Source organism: Passer domesticus, chromosome 4, assembly GCF_036417665.1.
Source record: "Passer domesticus isolate bPasDom1 chromosome 4, bPasDom1.hap1, whole genome shotgun sequence".
Taxonomy (NCBI): domain Eukaryota; kingdom Metazoa; phylum Chordata; class Aves; order Passeriformes; family Passeridae; genus Passer; species Passer domesticus.
The window spans coordinates 25,353,653-25,370,701 of record NC_087477.1 but is presented as its reverse complement, the minus strand read 5'-3'; the positions used below and the strand labels follow the sequence as shown (position 1 = coordinate 25,370,701).

Sequence of the window (17,049 nt, the reverse complement as noted above, 5' to 3'; positions counted from 1 at the left end):
CTGAGAATAGCCTGTACTCCTGTGATGTGCAGCCAAATACTCATTTCCTAACGTGCAGAGCTAACTGGTATCCCCCACAAGCTCCATGCCCAAGGATACTGCCAACTCCCCTGATATGCCCGTGGCCTGGGCACAATACATTCACTCTGTCCTGGACAGCCCCCTTCTCACTCTGGACATCAAACAGTGGCATGTTGTGATCAACAAAAATATATTTGGTGAAACTCCTCAGTTATATTCTTGTTCTGTCACTTGTTGTCAAGAGACAATTCCTATTAACTCAGAGGAACACCTACAAATTTCCAGCTTACAGGGGCACACAAAAAATAAGTGCAATGCTCCAACAGAAACATTACTTGCATCACCAAACTTCAAATCTTCCATTCTTTTCACCTGGCAGGATGGGAAGCAGGATTGCTACAAATTACCACAATCAAAAGTACCTCAGTGTTTGGCAATTGTTCCTAAAAGAGCCTTTTCTACTGTTGGTCCAAAAGCTCAGTGAAGAATTTCCAGTGGTTACAGTCCAAAATTATCAGATACAAAGATAGGTGGACAAGAGCTCAACATTTTCTCAGTAATACCCATATTCTTTAGTGTAGAATACAGATGGAAGAGGTTTTGCAGTGTTCTTTGGGTTTTTCCTTCCTTTTTTTGTAAGGTTGTGCTTCCAATCTGTTACAATATTTTGAATAAAGTCTTGCAGGCCATTAAAACCTATGATTTGATTAGTCTTTATTATTGGTAATAGATTCACAGCACAGAGCTCAGAATATAAGAGCTTAATACCAGTGTTAAGAGTGACATATAGTAAGTAACATGCATCTCCAACAAACAGGTCTCCTACACAACTCCTGCTGAATAATCACTGTCACAAGTGCTGTGACAATTCAAAAAACCTTTAGGAATATTTTCAAATGAAGTTCTAAAAGTGAAGATTTGTCAAACAGATTTTGAAAAGCTTAAAAAAATTAACAACAAAGATGGCAAACACCATAGGTGTTTGGAATAGGTTACATGGAGAAAAATGCAAAGCAGAGAAACTCTAAGTAAAAGGTGATTATCTGTGCATTTTGAACTGGTAAAAAGCCCAAAATTTAACGCAAAAATACACCCTCCAAACAAAAGTCTTTTCAGGGACTAGTTCTGCAATTCTCAGAAGACATTTTGTATTAAACTGCTTACAATGAACACTCTCGGCTTGAGAAAGTATCTGAAATCTGTCTGGCTCTGTTCTCCCACCCACCGCGCTGCTACCAAGCTCTTTTTGCCTACCTAGGTCAAAATTGTTGGAATTGAGCAGGAACTCGGGGAGGTAGAAGAACTCTGGGATGAGCTCCTTCACGTCTGCCATGTTGTGCTTGGATGCAGAGTACCAGGCCTCGCGCACGCTGTGGAACATGCGGTCAGCCAGGTCGAAGTGACCGCCCTGCGGGCACAGAGAGCAGCACGTCACTGTCACAGCATCCCCCAGCACAGCAGGCCTTGCCAGGAAGGCACATCAGAACATCCTCTGCCAGATGAAGACACTAGTACACAGCATATTTCTTTCTTTAATGCAGCCAGTCTAATCAGCTGCATTACTTTCAGGTACATGATAAGAGAAAATATAGATACAGATATACAGAATTTTAGGAAAAGAGTCATCTGTCTGATTTCAAATCTAGTCTCTTTCAGAGAAACAGCAAAATATTTTTCACAATAAAACTCATTCTGGTTTTTGTCTGCTGCTACTTTGTTTTGTGTACATTTAGAAAAATGTTCAAACTACAAGGGGAAAAAAAAAGGTGAATTCTATCACATCTTTTTAAAATATGCATCAAAAACCTGCCAGGCAATAAGAACTCTGCTAAAAGGTGTTTTTTCTACTTATTTCCTATTGATGTCTGAAATACACAGCAGACAAGAAACCTGAAGTGAGGTGATGTAGTTTTTACCTGTAACCGTAAGAAAATCTGAGTGAAAGGCTCCATGCGGACAAGATAGGAAGCCACGATCATGGCTGAGGAATAGTGAGTCCCATAGTGGTAAGCTGGGGTTTCCCCTGCAGATTAAAAATCATAAACATAGGAGAAATAAGGTAGTTAGGTGACAGAGTCATTACTAATGGAAAAAAAATAACACTGCATTTTAATTACTCTGTGGCCTTGGAAAAATTCAGAACTGGAATTTGTGATTTTCATTCTCAGATGTGTGAAAGCTTTATGGTTTGTCCCTTGAGTTTGGGCTGCAGTGCAGTGGCCCTAATTCAATAGGGCTCTGCAAAGCAGTACTGAATGGTTACTCATTTTTTATTTTAACTAATTGAAATGTTGCAGTGCAACTACAGTGATTTCTGCTGAAGACACATTTTCAAAAAGATCCTTTTTTAATTTTTGGTCTTATTTTTTACTATGGATTTAAAGTCTTGGGCAGAAATACTTATCAGAACTGTTGCCTATAGATTTTGTACAGCTTTTACTTTCTTAATTTCATGGCAAAATGTTTGCACAAGCACACTTGGAAAATAGTGATTTGTTTCTAAAAATGAATGTCTTTGCCACTTACTGCTGTTTGACACAGAACATCACTGCCTCTATCTTCAATGAAAGCACACAAGAAAACTTGTCTTGCCAAACACAGAAGTTTTATTTTCAATATATAAGGAAGCTCTAAAATCATGACTTAGGTAACTTAATTGCATCTCATTCTGAGGCTTTTTTAGCCAAGAAGCTGCTGTTTCCTTAGCCAAAAAACCACACTTTAAGATTAGAAATGAAAAAGAATACTGCTAATGCAGAAGCATTTGCATTCTTTGTACTACTATTTTTCATGCAGCAGCAATCAAACTGTATTAGAGGACACAACTGGTTGTGTGCTTCATGTGCCTGCCCATTCCAGTCTTTATATAATACTAAAGTCATCTAAATGTGCAACTGTTCTGTTTTTGTTTTTACATCTAAACAAAGATGTCATTTAGATTTTAAACAAACAACACAGAAAGAAAGCCAATGTCCATTTGTTCTAATTTAGACTTGGTTGGGCAGTCACCAAAAAAACCATGGTAGAGTTCTGCACATCCATATCCAAATCTCTTCACCCACACTATAAAAAAAATCCATGAGTCCCTCCTATGACACAGGTGCACGTTCCTCTGCTCTCTCTGCAGGATGGATTATTACTCACCATTGGGATCTTCCCAGTCCTTGTATCTCTTCTTGTACTGGGCTAACCTGTCCTCAGTCTGAGCTCCCATGGGCTTGGCCAGGTTTCTGAATGTTTTGGGATTTGTAAGATCCAGTTCCTTTAAAAATCAATCAGACAATGATTTTATAAAACCAAACCACATCCTTTGAAAACTGCTGATTACCACAGTTAACACCACCTTCCTCCTAAGGCTGTTATCCCTGCTTTCTACACACACAGGAAGTGCAATGTTGGATATGCTTAAAACAGTCCTTCAGTCTGATCCAAGACAGCCAGCATGCTTTTCTGAAATCACATCTGGGCTCTGCACAACTTTTGCCCTGCTCCTTTTAACCTGTCTCCAGTTTCCCCTGATTTTTTCACTAATACTCAACAAGTCCCCTGACAATATTTTACGTAATGGTCTAGTTGGTGGCAATGGCTGTCCACAAAAACATTAATAGGATGTTTCAAAAGCACAATCTTTCATCGTGGGGCCAGATCTCATAGCCCCTACCACAGTCTTCTGGACAAGGATGCTTTCTCCGTGGGCTTAGCATACTTCAGGATACACAGTTTAAAGCTAATGCAGGCTTTTACAGGAACTGCTGCAAGGTAAAGGGGCAAATGTCTCTCTCTGGATCCCAGCCTCACCTGTGCACAGACCAACAACAACTGTAAAATCAGCCCAGCCAAGATTCTCTAATACCCTCCCTGTTGAGAAGTGGGAGAAACAAAATAGAAATCTTCAACTTGTACAAGATTACAATCAAGGCTGACAAGATGTCTTATTTACCTCTGAGTCATAGTCTGCGAGGATCCAGGGGAAGACAGGGTACTGCATGAGGTCATTATAGGATCTGCCAGCCAGAGTGTTCAAGTGCATCAGGTACTGGAAGTTACTGATTTCTCCTCTCTTAAGGAAGACAGATAACAGCACAGCAAAGTTTTCACTTTACAACAATCAAATGCCAACTTGCCAGACTGTCAATGTGCAGCCCTCCCCAAACATAAAATCTTACTTCAATATTGAGTGCTCACTCTACCTTTACTACAGCCCTCCCCATGCAATTCAACAGTAGAACCACTTCCTATTTGATGGCAATACCATGAAATACTAAAAATTAAATGCTGAGATACACTTTCTACAACAGTACGTTCCACCTGTTAGAATTAAGAGCGTGCAACTTATGTGTATTAATTATTTATGTATCACTACAAAATGCGGAATTTAATACAAAAAATACCTCAGAATTTTCATACTTACTTCCCATCTTTGAGTAACAGATTTTTCTCCCACTAAAGTGCTAAGCAAGCCAGACCTAGTGGGAAGAAGAAAGTGAATTTCTTGACTTTGCAGCAAGAACTGGGTTACATCTTCACAAGACAACCCAAAACTTCAAGATTAAAAATTGTAAATTGTAACCATTAGAAGAACGTATCTTTTCCTTTTTGCTTTTGCAGTACCTTTTTTTAGAATTCTAAACACACACTGTAAAAATTATGCATGTTAATTATGCAATTCAGTGCAAGTGGTGGCTGATGAGTAAAATATTTTTAACAACTTGGATAAATCTGATGGCTTCAGCACTCCAATACCTTTCAGAATGTATCAGTATACTGATAACATTAATTCTGATATTATCCAGATAATCACGATAGCAATGCAAACATAATTTATTGGAAACTGATGAGCCCCAGAGGTTGTGAGGAACAGAACCACCTACCCTTGTTCTACGCTGGTGTTTGGTCTTTGTCCAGACACCGACTCAGAGCTGTCAGTCAGAGAGGGCACCACAGCCAAAAACCTGCAGCAGAGTTAAAAGATTATGATTAGTGTTTCTGCCCTCGGGATGTCATCTCCTGAACAGCAGCATCCATTTAGTACAGTTACACACTTCCTTTTCAGGAGCTCCACAACATCTCCAACAAAATCGCAGGAGCTTCTTCTCTCTGAAGGCGTGTAGTGCCTTCTAGTGGCTCTTTCCTGCAGCAGTAAGGTGCTAGCAGGCACCAAAAAAGCCTTCACATAGGTATTGGAAAACATTCATGTTAAATACTCTAATTTATTTTAACATTACCTTTGATAAACTTTGTTTCTAACCCCTTTCTGGAAAGCTAGAAGATAGTTCCGTCCATCTCCTGAGAAAACTTCAATTGCAATTGGCTGAAAACAAAGAGGACAAACCCATGTCAACAATAACTTATTTTCTTGTCACCTCTGAAGGCCAGGCACAGACCAGTTTAGTCATGCTACATGTGGCACTAAATTATACGGTGAAGCAGACTTGGAAGCTCAGTGCAACCACATGTTTTATTTTGGGACCACTGACATTGACTAACATGCCCAATAAAGTAGATCTGGGTAAGTTCCAACAAGGATGCCCAACCTAAATGCTTCAGTTTCAACACAGTCAATAGCTTTTCTTTCCAAATATTCTTCAGTTATGTATTGATTTGCATTTCTAAAAATTACACCATCACAACACTCCAAATATGCCTCCCCCTATCCAAATATGGTGTCCAAGTTACCTGCAAAAGGTATCTCCTTTTATGCACCTCCTTGATATCTTCATATGCAAAAATGCTGCAAGTTCTTTTGAGTTGACTTGGACCTTGCCTTGCTCCCCTAGGTATGATTGGCTCATGCATCCTGTAAAGGAACATAAACAGGCACGAGAGAAGTGATTAAAAAGAAATTTTCTTCTTGGAAAAGAATTATCCAATTAATTTCATATGAGAGTCCAATTACAGAAACAGCTGATAGCATGTTTTCACAATACATCATACTACAAATTGCTCAGCACCTGAGGTCTTCCTGCATTGTACATTATCTTAGAGCTGACTCCTCAAAAACCTCATTGAATACTTCTTGTTCAGCCTTTAAGGATAAAGGAAACCCCCTAAAAATGTACTCACTTTGGAGGCAGCGTCTCGATGTCCCGGATCTCCCTGGTGGCTGTCATGGTAAACCCATCAATGACATAGAAGTGCTCTTTCCCAAAAAGCAGCAGCCCCTCACTGGTGTCCAGACCTTGCACCCGAGCACAGCGGTACATGTGCTGGATCTAGGAGGAAAAGCAGAGGCTTAGGGAAAGCAGGGTGAGGAGCGCAGGCTCAGACCACTGCTCTGGTACACAAGTCCCAGACACTGCTGTATCACTTGCACATAGAGCAAAAATCCTGTCAGTCTCTCTCTGCTTTCATCAGGTCCAATGCCAGTGACTAGTAACTGGGGAGGAGGTTGGATAAAGTCTCCTTGGGTATGATATAAATATATCTCTTTATCAGTTTTATCCACTTACACGACACTGTCTGAACATATTTTAGAACCTGCAGCCTACTCAGCCATGATCACAATGCTATTTAATGGTATATTTCAGGTGGACAAAGCCTGAAACACCAAACATACAGCATGGTAAATCACCACTGATCTTGGGGATAAAATAGGAAACCCCTTATCAAGGTTTCCCATTCTAATGAAGGCAACAGTTAATTAGGAACAGTGTGCCAAATTCAGTGCTTATATTTTCAATGTTTATTTCCTATCCTGATCATTAAGTTGGCAGGACAATAAACAAAGCATGGGATAGCTAATAGCGTTCATTTCAGGAGAGGTGATTTTTCCCTTGCAGGCAAAAGGGAAAAAAAAAGAAAAAGAAAATGCTTCCAGTACAGCATTTTTAGGGTCAGGCACACAAAGTACACATTTTAAGGAAGAAGCTGATGAAATATACAGACCAAGGAAGATATATAGGATATTTATCCATGTTTGGGACACATAATGAAGAAATTCCAATACATTAAGTTCTTAGTGTGTTTGAAACAGTACCTTCTCTCCTTCTTCAAGAAGTCGAAGCAAAGTTGTATTGTCAGTCTTCTCCTCTTCATCAATTGAACTCCCCTCAACAATTTGATCCTGTGACTGGTCCTGGCTCTCATCATCTCCTCCATCAGGAGCAGAGCGAGATCGTTTCAGGGGAGGCTTCACCAGGCCTGGAAAAGAACAGAGACAGATAAACGTCACAAAGAGACGTAAAAAATTAACTTCACAAAACCTACAATCTTTCAAATTACTGACCCAATGCTAAGAGAGAAAAACAAGAGTCCTGCAGGACTTATGCTTGTCTTAAAGCAAATGCATGAGAGGATGACAAACCAAACCATCTAACCTTTGACTCTTGCAATAGTGTCCTCCCCGTGCTCTGGCTCCTGCTGAGCTGTTTCACCGACTGTGTTCTCCTCGATGGCGTCCTGGAAGACCGCGGCGTTCCCGGAGGCCAGGCGCATGTAGTACTCCTTGCTGTCATAGCTGATGGCTCTCCGGTAGCGAGCAGGTTTCTTGGGAATAATGGAAGAAATCCCTTGGTCAGCCAACTCCTCGCTCAGTCCCTCAGTGAAGGTCTTTCAGGAACAGGGTGTGCAGCACAGTGCATGCCCACTGAGTGTTTTGTGCGTGCTCATGTACCAACACAGACAGGAACAGAGACTCTTCAGGAGATCTGATCTGTTGGCTAATCTGCAAGGAGCTATAGAGCCAACTCAAGCAAACATGGGGTTGCAGAAAAGCCTGCAGATGAAACTAGAACATGAGGAATAGGTATAGCCAGTATGTTTTGAACTGTCATAAAAGGCTGGGATTCTTGTGCTTAACACTGATTGCTCAGAAGGCCATTTTATCATCTTTTTGCTCTCTACCAACATAAGCAGTTTATTTGTTAGCCAGCTGACTTCTTAGTCAGGCAGTAATTTGAATAAAAAATTGCCTTAAGAAGACACAACGATGTGGAAGCTGGTATAAACTAAAAGCACCCAGGGATTGGCTTTAAGTCTCAAAAATTCTTCATTAATTTAGTTGCTTCTTTTTTTAGTAAAGTTTCTGATGGCTTATGGGCAGTAGACTGGCATGAGAATATGCATGTATCTGAAGTAAACATTTGAGCACTGTTTGTACCTTTGTGTGGTGTTTTTGGTCTTTTTTTTTTGTGGAGGGTTTTTTGCTTTGTTGAGCATTTGTTGTTTTGGCTTGGGGTTTTTTTCTGTGTGTGATGTTTCCCTCCTCTTTGTCCCAGTGCCCATCACAGGATAATTCTTATGTTCCTCACTTAATTAAGGAAGCAATATTCAGAATAGAGATCAAACTAGCATTATTACAAGTTGATGCTCGGGATGATAAAGATACTAAGATCAGCAACACAGAAATGTATTTTTCAGGTCAAATTGACTGCTCCCAAAAATCAAAAATTTAAGGCACTGTAATTTAATTTGCTCAGTTATGTTTAACCAAGTCTTCACTCCTTATCAGCATGAAACTGCCACTTCAATGATGCTTAAATCATTTGTGGAAACAACTTGTGTATAACCTACAAAGAGAAATCCTTTATAGCACTGGTAAGGTGAAGGAATGAAGGAAAACAGTAACAATTTATATTAGATATCCTGTATAATAGAATTACTTGCATTTATATGAATTAGATAATTGTAGAAGGTAATTCAAAATGAGTGAATGCACATTACACACTGTACTTAGTGATGGGCAAGACCGTGGCTCGAATTAACAGAGAAAGGCATAATACTGAAATGCTTGCAGAGAAGCCACTTCCAAGCATGTCTGTTATTTTCAAGAAGGGATTCATATTTTTTATGCAAATGTGTGCATTTTATTAATAGCAAAATGGAGAAGAGTAAGCTAAGACAAAATTAATATGGGCTTCAACAAAAGTCGGCCTTTTAAAGCCCATTATGGACAAAAAGGAGAAAAAATGCTCCCGAGATCCTCTCTTAGAAGGAAACACTTTCCCAGTAAGTGCTTCCAAGCGATGTGTTGCCCATTACTAAATGTGTTCCACTGACCAACAGTTTCAGGTCCCAAAGCCACAACACTCCACACAGTGAGAACAGTGGTAGCACAGCCCAACACAGCCCTGTTAGTGTGCAGCAAAGAGGGGAAGGTCTACAGAAAGTTTTATTAGGTGAAGGTTGAGGACAGCACAGTAACATCTTCTAATGTGATTACTGAAAAAAACCCTTAGGTCTGGAATTGTTTACTGAAAGAGCAAGTTGAAAGCCAAACGTAGAAGCCTTGTTAAGACTGCCTAACATGCAGGAGAAGTTGTATTTATTTTACATTCTTTCGGTCAGTGTACTTGTTTCTTTACCTTTTGAGGAATGGTATCATCAGATGTCTCAGGAAGTCTGTTTGAGAAGTCAGACTGGAAACAGGGCATCAATTACATAAGCATCAATTACATCAGAGAAAGAACACTTTTGAGAAGAATGTATGATGGCATGTTCTCTACTTCATGTGAATTAGACTGTCACTACAGCTACTGTGTGTCAGACCACAAGCAGGCAAAAATATCTAGTAGTTTAAAATTGACTGACTTCAGTGTTTTCTCTGCTTTTTTAAAGTACTCTGACACTCAGACAATTTGAGGGAAAAAAATCCTGCATGCATACACACATGCTTAAAAAGACATAATAAAGACTGCTTCCTTTCTTATAAGCAGCGTTCCAAAATTAACAGGAACTAACTGCAAAGCTTTCGAAGGCCACAAATATTTCTGCTCCAGAGCCCACCTTCATCTTCATGGATTCATGAAGGTACATTTCACAAGTGCACCCAAACCAAGGCCCTTTTGTCCTTTTTTTTTTTGTTTTGTTTTTCCCAGATCACTGTTTTTTTCCACATTATCTAGATTAAGGACAAGAACCCAGACTGAACCTCACACAGTAATGGAACTTTCAGTCTCTGGAGGCTTGTGAAGATGCCAGCACTGTTTGTTGGCAGGATCACTCAGCACACCTCACATTATATTGCAATATATCCAAATTTGCTTGGTTTTGAGCCAAGTGACTCAGTCCCTTCCCTAAATATATCATGAGGAACAACAGGACTTTACCAACCATTTAGGACAGACACAAGAATATCAGGTCATACCAAGAGAGTAAAATATCTTAAAAAAAAACAAAACAAAAAAATAGAAAAAGAAAAAATAAAAAAGCATTTTGCAACAGGGTGTGTGTAATCAGCCATCCTAAACTCCTGAATACTTACCAGCAAGTTTGTTTCCTGCTCAGCCTCGGGCATGTAGGGATACTGAGTATAAAACATGTCATTGCGCACCATCTTTTTCCTCATCCTGCAGGGCCCCTCAGTCATCTCCAGCATCCACTTGTCCAGGTGGGAGCCGATGGGGGGCCCCCAGAGCCCTCGCTCGCGCAGTAACTCGTACTCGATTTGGGACCACTCCTCTGTCACGTATTTCAGCGCGTTCTGCTGACGCTGAACACAAAGGCATTTGTAAATGCACGGAATTTGAAAAATGATCTTAAGAATGGGACCAGACAGGAGGACTTCCTGGCCGTATTTGCACAGGAGAGAGAAGTTCAATGAAGCAAAGTTAGGTGGCTGGTTTTTTTTAAAACAAATTGCTTTAAATGACATGTTTCTCTCAGAAGTTATTTCTTAAGATTTACAGCATGTAGCTCAGCAACCAGTTTGAATGAAATGTCTTTGGGAATGTTTGGCAGACACCACAGGGTGGAACAATTTCATTCTGGAAGGCACAGACCAGCCACTTTCTATTACTGCATGATATCATAAAATTTTCTTTGTGTTATTATGAAAGTAGCATTTAGACAATGCTTCTCCACATTTCCTCTTAGTTTTTCTACAATGTTTTAGAAACACAGTGTATTTCCAATCACTCTCTTTTTGTTCCCTGTTTTGGTTTTTTTTATACTTACAAGGAATTTAAGCTTCATTAAAAAATTCACACTTAACATGTGATATTGCTACAGGAGTTTTCATCTACAACCAGATCAAAATGAGTGTTGCCATTTGTTTATTTGATTGTACCTAAAAACCCTGTAAAAATAACAACTGTATGTAAACACCCTAGCATTTCACCTATGAGAGCCCAGTATTTCACAAGCCTCATACTGAGAAATGGCATTGGTATAACCTAACAGGCCTAAGTATCAGTGTCAGATAATTAGCACTGCAAGCCATCCATACCTCCTGGTATTCTTTATACTGCATATCAACCAGGTCCCGAACCACTGCAATGTGAGTAAACATCCACTGGGAAATTTCCTAAGACAAAAACAAGGTGACAAACAGAATAAGACTTTATAAACAAGAGTTTGTTTGAATGAAAAGCCTAGGAATACACCACGTTGCTAAACTTGCTCACAAAGAATAGTTCCTTAAAATAAACATTCAGAACATTCCCAAACAGCTGAAGGTTGACACTGAGAAACACTGCTTTTCCCTTCTTCCTTTTCAGTAATATTTTGTGGATGGTGCCTACTTTGCTGGAAGTCTTCAAGACACCCACCCCTCCTCACTTTGCCCCATGGTATCTCTGTTTTCACTTACTGCTTCCTCTCCTGATACAACCAGGAACAGCTCCTGTCAGCTCTGTTTGTTAAGTTCTTCCCTTTCCCCTTCATTATATACCTGCTCACCAGGAAAAGGACTGAGACCACTGAGAATTCATAAATTTCTCAATTCCACTGAATAATTTTTCAGCTCAGAAGCAGAACTAGCAACATATTTTTCCACAAAATTTTCAAACCCCTCTTTCCATCTTGAGGACAGAATGGGAAAAAACCCCAACATCTGTATCACAGCTTCCGTTTCGGTGTAGTATTGCAAACTGAGCTTAAGACCCAGACTACCACAGTCATGAACCAGAAGCAGCTGAGCAGTCTCACTGACAATGAAGGGCTGGCTCTTAGCTTAATGTTACAGATATGCAGATGGACCTACTAAATTAGACACACAGAAGCAAGATGCCCAGTCTGAATAGTCAAAAAAGGGAAAGAAAACCAAGCACAAGATAATACTTCACACTGTGCAAGTACTATTGGGATATTTACCATAAATCCTGAACATACATTGCTGGATTTTAGTCTGCATGTTATTTCTTGACAGAAAATACCTGTGTAGAGAGGTTGTGTTTACTCAGCCCACTCTCCTTGCGGTTTCTCCTGGAACCAGTTAGTTTAGAGAGGCCAAATCCACTGCTGACTCTTGAAAGTTTGGACTGTGTGGTTGGAACCAAAGCCTCTCCTCTACTGATGCATTTTTTCTCATGAGCTGAAAAACAAAGTGTTGGGAGCACTTTTTAGAAGTCTTTTTTCCCCCCTCCACCCAGTATACTTGTTTTTTTAGACTGAATGACCTTTTCTGTTGCTTCAAAAAGGGTGTAGCTGTACTCAAACACTTTCTGCAAATATACTGGCCATCAGGGAGATATTGGAAACCCGAGCAAACATCAGCCAGAAACACACAGAAACCCAGAGACTGCAAAACCATGTATTCCAGGTTTACAAATACGTTTTCTGTACATCCAGGTTAACCTCAGTTACTTCAGAACTGTGAAATCATCAAATGAGTCACATCTATGGAATTGTAATTTCTGCTGTCTAAACTCTTGCTAATTCAGTCAAGCATCAGTTGATCTTTATTACACGGATGCAGAGCTAATTTGTCCGTAACTCGTTGTCCACCAGATTCCCAGGTCCTTTTCCTGCAGAACTGCTTCCTATGCTGAACATATTTCCTAGCCAAGAATTAGTCATAGCATCACTGCTGCTAGAGAAGGACTGCTCAGCCACCCATTTCCCATCTCATCACCAGACTAAGAGTTTGCAGGATGCACCCACATATGCTCAAGACGATCTCCCTCCCTGCCTGGCACATCTAATCCTGGGAATGGTAATAGAGGTCACCACAATCCAAGGCTTCATGGGGAGAAGCTCAATGCCTCTACCATTTTAATCCACAATATGCTATTTGCTGACTCACAGAGGGCCCTGTGCACTGGAGTGTAAGAATATCCTGTTGATAGTCCAATTTCTGAAGGATTCATGTTACACAGTGCCAGTTTATAGAGTATTTACAGCTACAGAAAAAGTTAAGCCTATATTAAAACATCCAGTACATACAGTTCATTCTGAGGAAATCCACCCTTCAGGACAGACAAATCCTCAGTCAGGACTTACCCAAATGATTCTGCCAACACTTTAAACTCGCTTCCTCAATGAAAGGTCTGGCAACAGTTATATCCACTTGGCCACGATCATTGACAGGTAGTGTCACTTTGAAAACTTCTTCCAAAACCTGTTTTTTACTGTGGATCAGCTCTGTCCACACTCTGTTTATGGCTTTTAAAAGAAGCTGGCGACCTGCATAGGTACAAGATCACAAACAGCAAGCTCTCTACAGTACTCGTAGAATTGGTATTTTTACAGTAGTGAAATGAATAATTTCTGTGATTACACTGTAGTTTCTCCCCCCTTGCATGATGTGTGAAATGCCTTTGGCCAGAGCACTTTTTTTTTGCCATTATGTATGCTATCAGAAAGCCTAACAATTAATTGTGGCAGGTTTTTCTCTGTGAATTTGAAACACTGGCTCTGATTAGTTGTGACTCATCTCCCACACCCATCTATTAACAAAATGAGATTGAAAAAACCTTATAGGAGTCTGTGTCTATAAATATATATAATTCTATACATACATTATGCTTCAGCATTTTTCCATATAATGTGTGCCTAAGTACCTGCATCAATATAAAATACATACATATAAGAATCACTGAATGCTTTCCTCCATAGCTAGTTCATAAATTTCCTTTGAGTGAAAGATTGTAAGTATGCCACAAAATAGTAACTGTATAGTTTATACCATATATTTCTTATCTTAAAATGGGCCACTTCTATTGCATTTAAAACAGTGCATATAAAACTGTATTTCTAATTTTGGAGCATGTCCAGAAAACAATGAAGAGCTCTCACTATTTTAACAAAACATTAATTTATCCTCAATGTGTCTATCTTGGTATTTCCAAGAGTCTTTTCATCTATTTTTTATGTAATTTTATACACATACACAGCCCTGACACCCCTCCGGAGAGTTACTGGGTAACACACACATACCACAAGACCCTGCCCCGAGTCACTGGGGTAAAAGATTAGTGATGACAATACAGAAGTGGCATTATGAGCATCTGTGGCTTTGTCATTCTCAGATTACCTTCACTGACATCTTGACTGTAGACTCCATCTGGCTCTATATCAGAAGGGATCATAATGTGCCAAGTTGTCATCCTGGCTTCTGCTTCCAATCCAAACCCATCAACATTACTATAAACACACAATGGATTAACAACCATCAGAACAAAAAGACACAAAAACCCAAGCCAAGATAAAGCATTTGATTTTGTATCAGATTCACACAGATTAATACACACTACTACAGCAAAGCATCTTAACTTCTGTCCATTTCAGTTCTGACAATTTGTGGTCACAAGCTGAACTGAAGGTTTATGAAGAGATGATGTGCCACAGATACTGGTGTCACTAGCAGAAGATGGTGATATTTGAAGACAAGGCCAGAAAAAGAGAACACTGAGGTTTGATGACTGTTACTAAGTATCTTTGGATGAAAGACAAGTTGTGGATCTTCTTGGAAAGACCAAATGAAAACACCAGGCTGGCATTTGCAGCAATGCAGGAAAGTAGGTGTCTACATCATTTTTACAGACACCTGATTTAATGCATGACTGGCCTTACTCAATGCTATACAGAAGAAATACCAAGATATTGAACTTGTATGAAATTATTCAACCGACAGTAAATCCAGTGACAGGACCCTCTGACTATTAATTACCTAGCACCAGTGTTTCCTTCTATCTTTAAAACATATAGATTTTTAAAAGGTTAACAACAAAATAGTTGGATAAACACGTTTGTCAGTATTTAAAATTCCTCTGCAAAAGGAGGTAAAAATGTTCTCCATTTCCAGGATCTTCAAACCTAATTTTGTCTCAAAATGAATTTCTTAAGCTTGCTTGCAACCCACTGGCTGGAAAATTATAAACAGCCCTCCAAAATTTGCTGACTTATTTGCAAGGTGAGTAAAAAAGGGTCATTTTAGTACTTCCCTGCCCTGGCTGTGGAATGTATTTCTGCCTGAGATATTTACCTTCCCACATGCAGATTAATCAAGCAGTGAGCTAGGCAGCTGATGAACTCCTGATCGTGATTTCCAGGTCCCAAAATTAAGTTCCTGTTCACAGTAAGGACCCTTAGGGAATCAAGGAGAGCCACTTGCTGAGGAACAGTTTTGTGTGCTCTTGAGAACTGATAGAGGATGGTTCTGTTCAGGCAGTGATAAATGGCATCCAGCGAGAGTCCCTGAGATCTTCTTTTTGACTGATGGGAAGTAAAAAAAAACATGATCAAAAGTAGCACCAACTCATTTTACTGGCACACAATCTTCCCTTAAACTGACCCAAGCTCATTTTCCAGAATTAGCACCTTACTGTGTCAATTCCATCAATTTCAAGGACTAAAATGACATTAATGATTAAGCACTTTGAATTTTAACATCTATAAAGATGCTGCTGATTTTTAACAGTAAGTCTTCTAACAATTTCCAATAAAAGCGTGTGAGGAAGTTTCCCAAAAATGTCAAGGTAAATTCAAGGAACTTCTCAAAATTCATGTGAGGCAAATTTAATTGTTATTTTGGGCTATTTCTAAAAAATAATGTGATCTGAGAGCAGTTCTGACACAACTGCTCTTCACAGAAAGATGTGCAAAGAAAGCTCTGTAAAGAGAGAGCGAGCCTGAGAAAGAAAAGCATATTTCTGTGCTGACCCAAACATATATCACTAGCAGCTGGTTTAGTGACATTGCTCCATGCATTTCCACATAATCTGCAAAAATGGTTTTTCAGCCAGGGTAATACAACAAACAGCCCTGTTACCTGTGCAATGAGCTGGATTATGAAGTCCACAAGAAGCTTGGATTCTTTGTTGAACATGCCCTGCCAAAGCTTATCTACCACACGCTGTGTAAAATAAAACACATTGTTCACCAGCACTTGGTAGCTTCCTCCACTTGTTATAGGCAGAGATGCATCTTCACCTAGGTAATAAAAAACCCCAATGTTTTCTACATTTATCCAATAGCCCCATCTGCATAGATACATTTACATTAGTTCATGCTTTCTAGACTTCCATAAAAGAGAAAGAAATTCAGTCAATGAAAGCCAAAACCTCATGGATTCCCTACAATAGGTCTTTCCCTTTGATGTAAGCAATCATGGCTCTGGACTTTTATCTTAAAAAAAATTATTCTGGATTTTTAAAACACGATTCTGGATTAATTTTATTAATGCACTGCACCCACAGAAAGACTGTGGGTCTTATTAAATTAAATTTATTAAATTTCTGCCCTGGCAAGAAATGGGGAGCCTTACAAGGAAGTTTGAACAGAAATGCATACAGTCTCTCATGACACCTGGGATGGAGTTAGAGCAGCCCAAGAGCTCCTGGGAAGTCTAGCAAGCCACCATGAAATGTGACTGGGCCCTCTATGCCATGTAGTTTTTGTGAATAACCTATTTTACAGCTTTGGCACAATCAAGGTAGGGAGGGAACATGCAAGCACGTCAACACCATTTACACATCAAATGGGAAAAAAATTAAGATGATCAAATTGCAACAAAACAGAACACCAAAAAAGAAAAAGTCACAGAATCAAAACCTGGTGACCAAATCAATAGACTGACTATTAAACTTTGCTATATTACCCAATAAAACATCAGCTGCAAGTAGGTGGTCCATCACTCCATCCAAAACATATGTCTGAAACTCCTTCTGCTGGGTTCGTGTTGATCTTTCAGGAGAGGCCTAAAAGAAGATATTAAAATAATATTACAATAATCAGTATCTCTGAATAAAAGAGTGGGAGAGGGAGGGTGTTCTACATTATTTTCTTTTCTCTCAGCTCCCATGAACTACTTTTTTTTTTCTCTTAACATTCTGTCTCAAGTAAAAAGTTTTGGCTTTATCAAAAATCTAA

At 39.5% G+C, this 17,049-nt stretch overlaps 1 protein-coding gene across 14 annotated transcripts in view; it reads right to left on the bottom strand.

The window, feature by feature from the left end:
- WDFY3 (WD repeat and FYVE domain containing 3) overlaps window positions 1–17,049 on the bottom strand; it is a 149,051-nt gene that overhangs the window by 11,008 nt on the left and 120,994 nt on the right. For 12 of the 14 annotated variants that reach the window (XM_064416660.1, XM_064416659.1, XM_064416658.1 and 9 more), the window contains 20 exons: window positions 16,778–16,877; window positions 15,950–16,110; window positions 15,164–15,393; window positions 14,213–14,322; window positions 13,180–13,362; window positions 12,114–12,271; window positions 11,186–11,263; window positions 10,223–10,450; window positions 9,324–9,377; window positions 7,338–7,506; window positions 6,998–7,161; window positions 6,085–6,233; window positions 5,698–5,818; window positions 5,247–5,332; window positions 4,893–4,973; window positions 4,433–4,487; window positions 3,962–4,081; window positions 3,166–3,283; window positions 1,938–2,044; window positions 1,276–1,429 (listed from right to left, as the gene is read on the bottom strand). In XM_064416660.1, coding sequence (XP_064272730.1) covers window positions 1,276–1,429; window positions 1,938–2,044; window positions 3,166–3,283; window positions 3,962–4,081; window positions 4,433–4,487; window positions 4,893–4,973; window positions 5,247–5,332; window positions 5,698–5,818; window positions 6,085–6,233; window positions 6,998–7,161; window positions 7,338–7,506; window positions 9,324–9,377; window positions 10,223–10,450; window positions 11,186–11,263; window positions 12,114–12,271; window positions 13,180–13,362; window positions 14,213–14,322; window positions 15,164–15,393; window positions 15,950–16,110; window positions 16,778–16,877 — 2,626 coding nt within the window. The remainder of the gene's footprint in view (window positions 1–1,275; window positions 1,430–1,937; window positions 2,045–3,165; window positions 3,284–3,961; window positions 4,082–4,432; window positions 4,488–4,892; window positions 4,974–5,246; window positions 5,333–5,697; window positions 5,819–6,084; window positions 6,234–6,997; window positions 7,162–7,337; window positions 7,507–9,323; window positions 9,378–10,222; window positions 10,451–11,185; window positions 11,264–12,113; window positions 12,272–13,179; window positions 13,363–14,212; window positions 14,323–15,163; window positions 15,394–15,949; window positions 16,111–16,777; window positions 16,878–17,049) is intronic. The other 2 variants (XM_064416653.1, XM_064416655.1) reach the window with 1 other exon arrangement.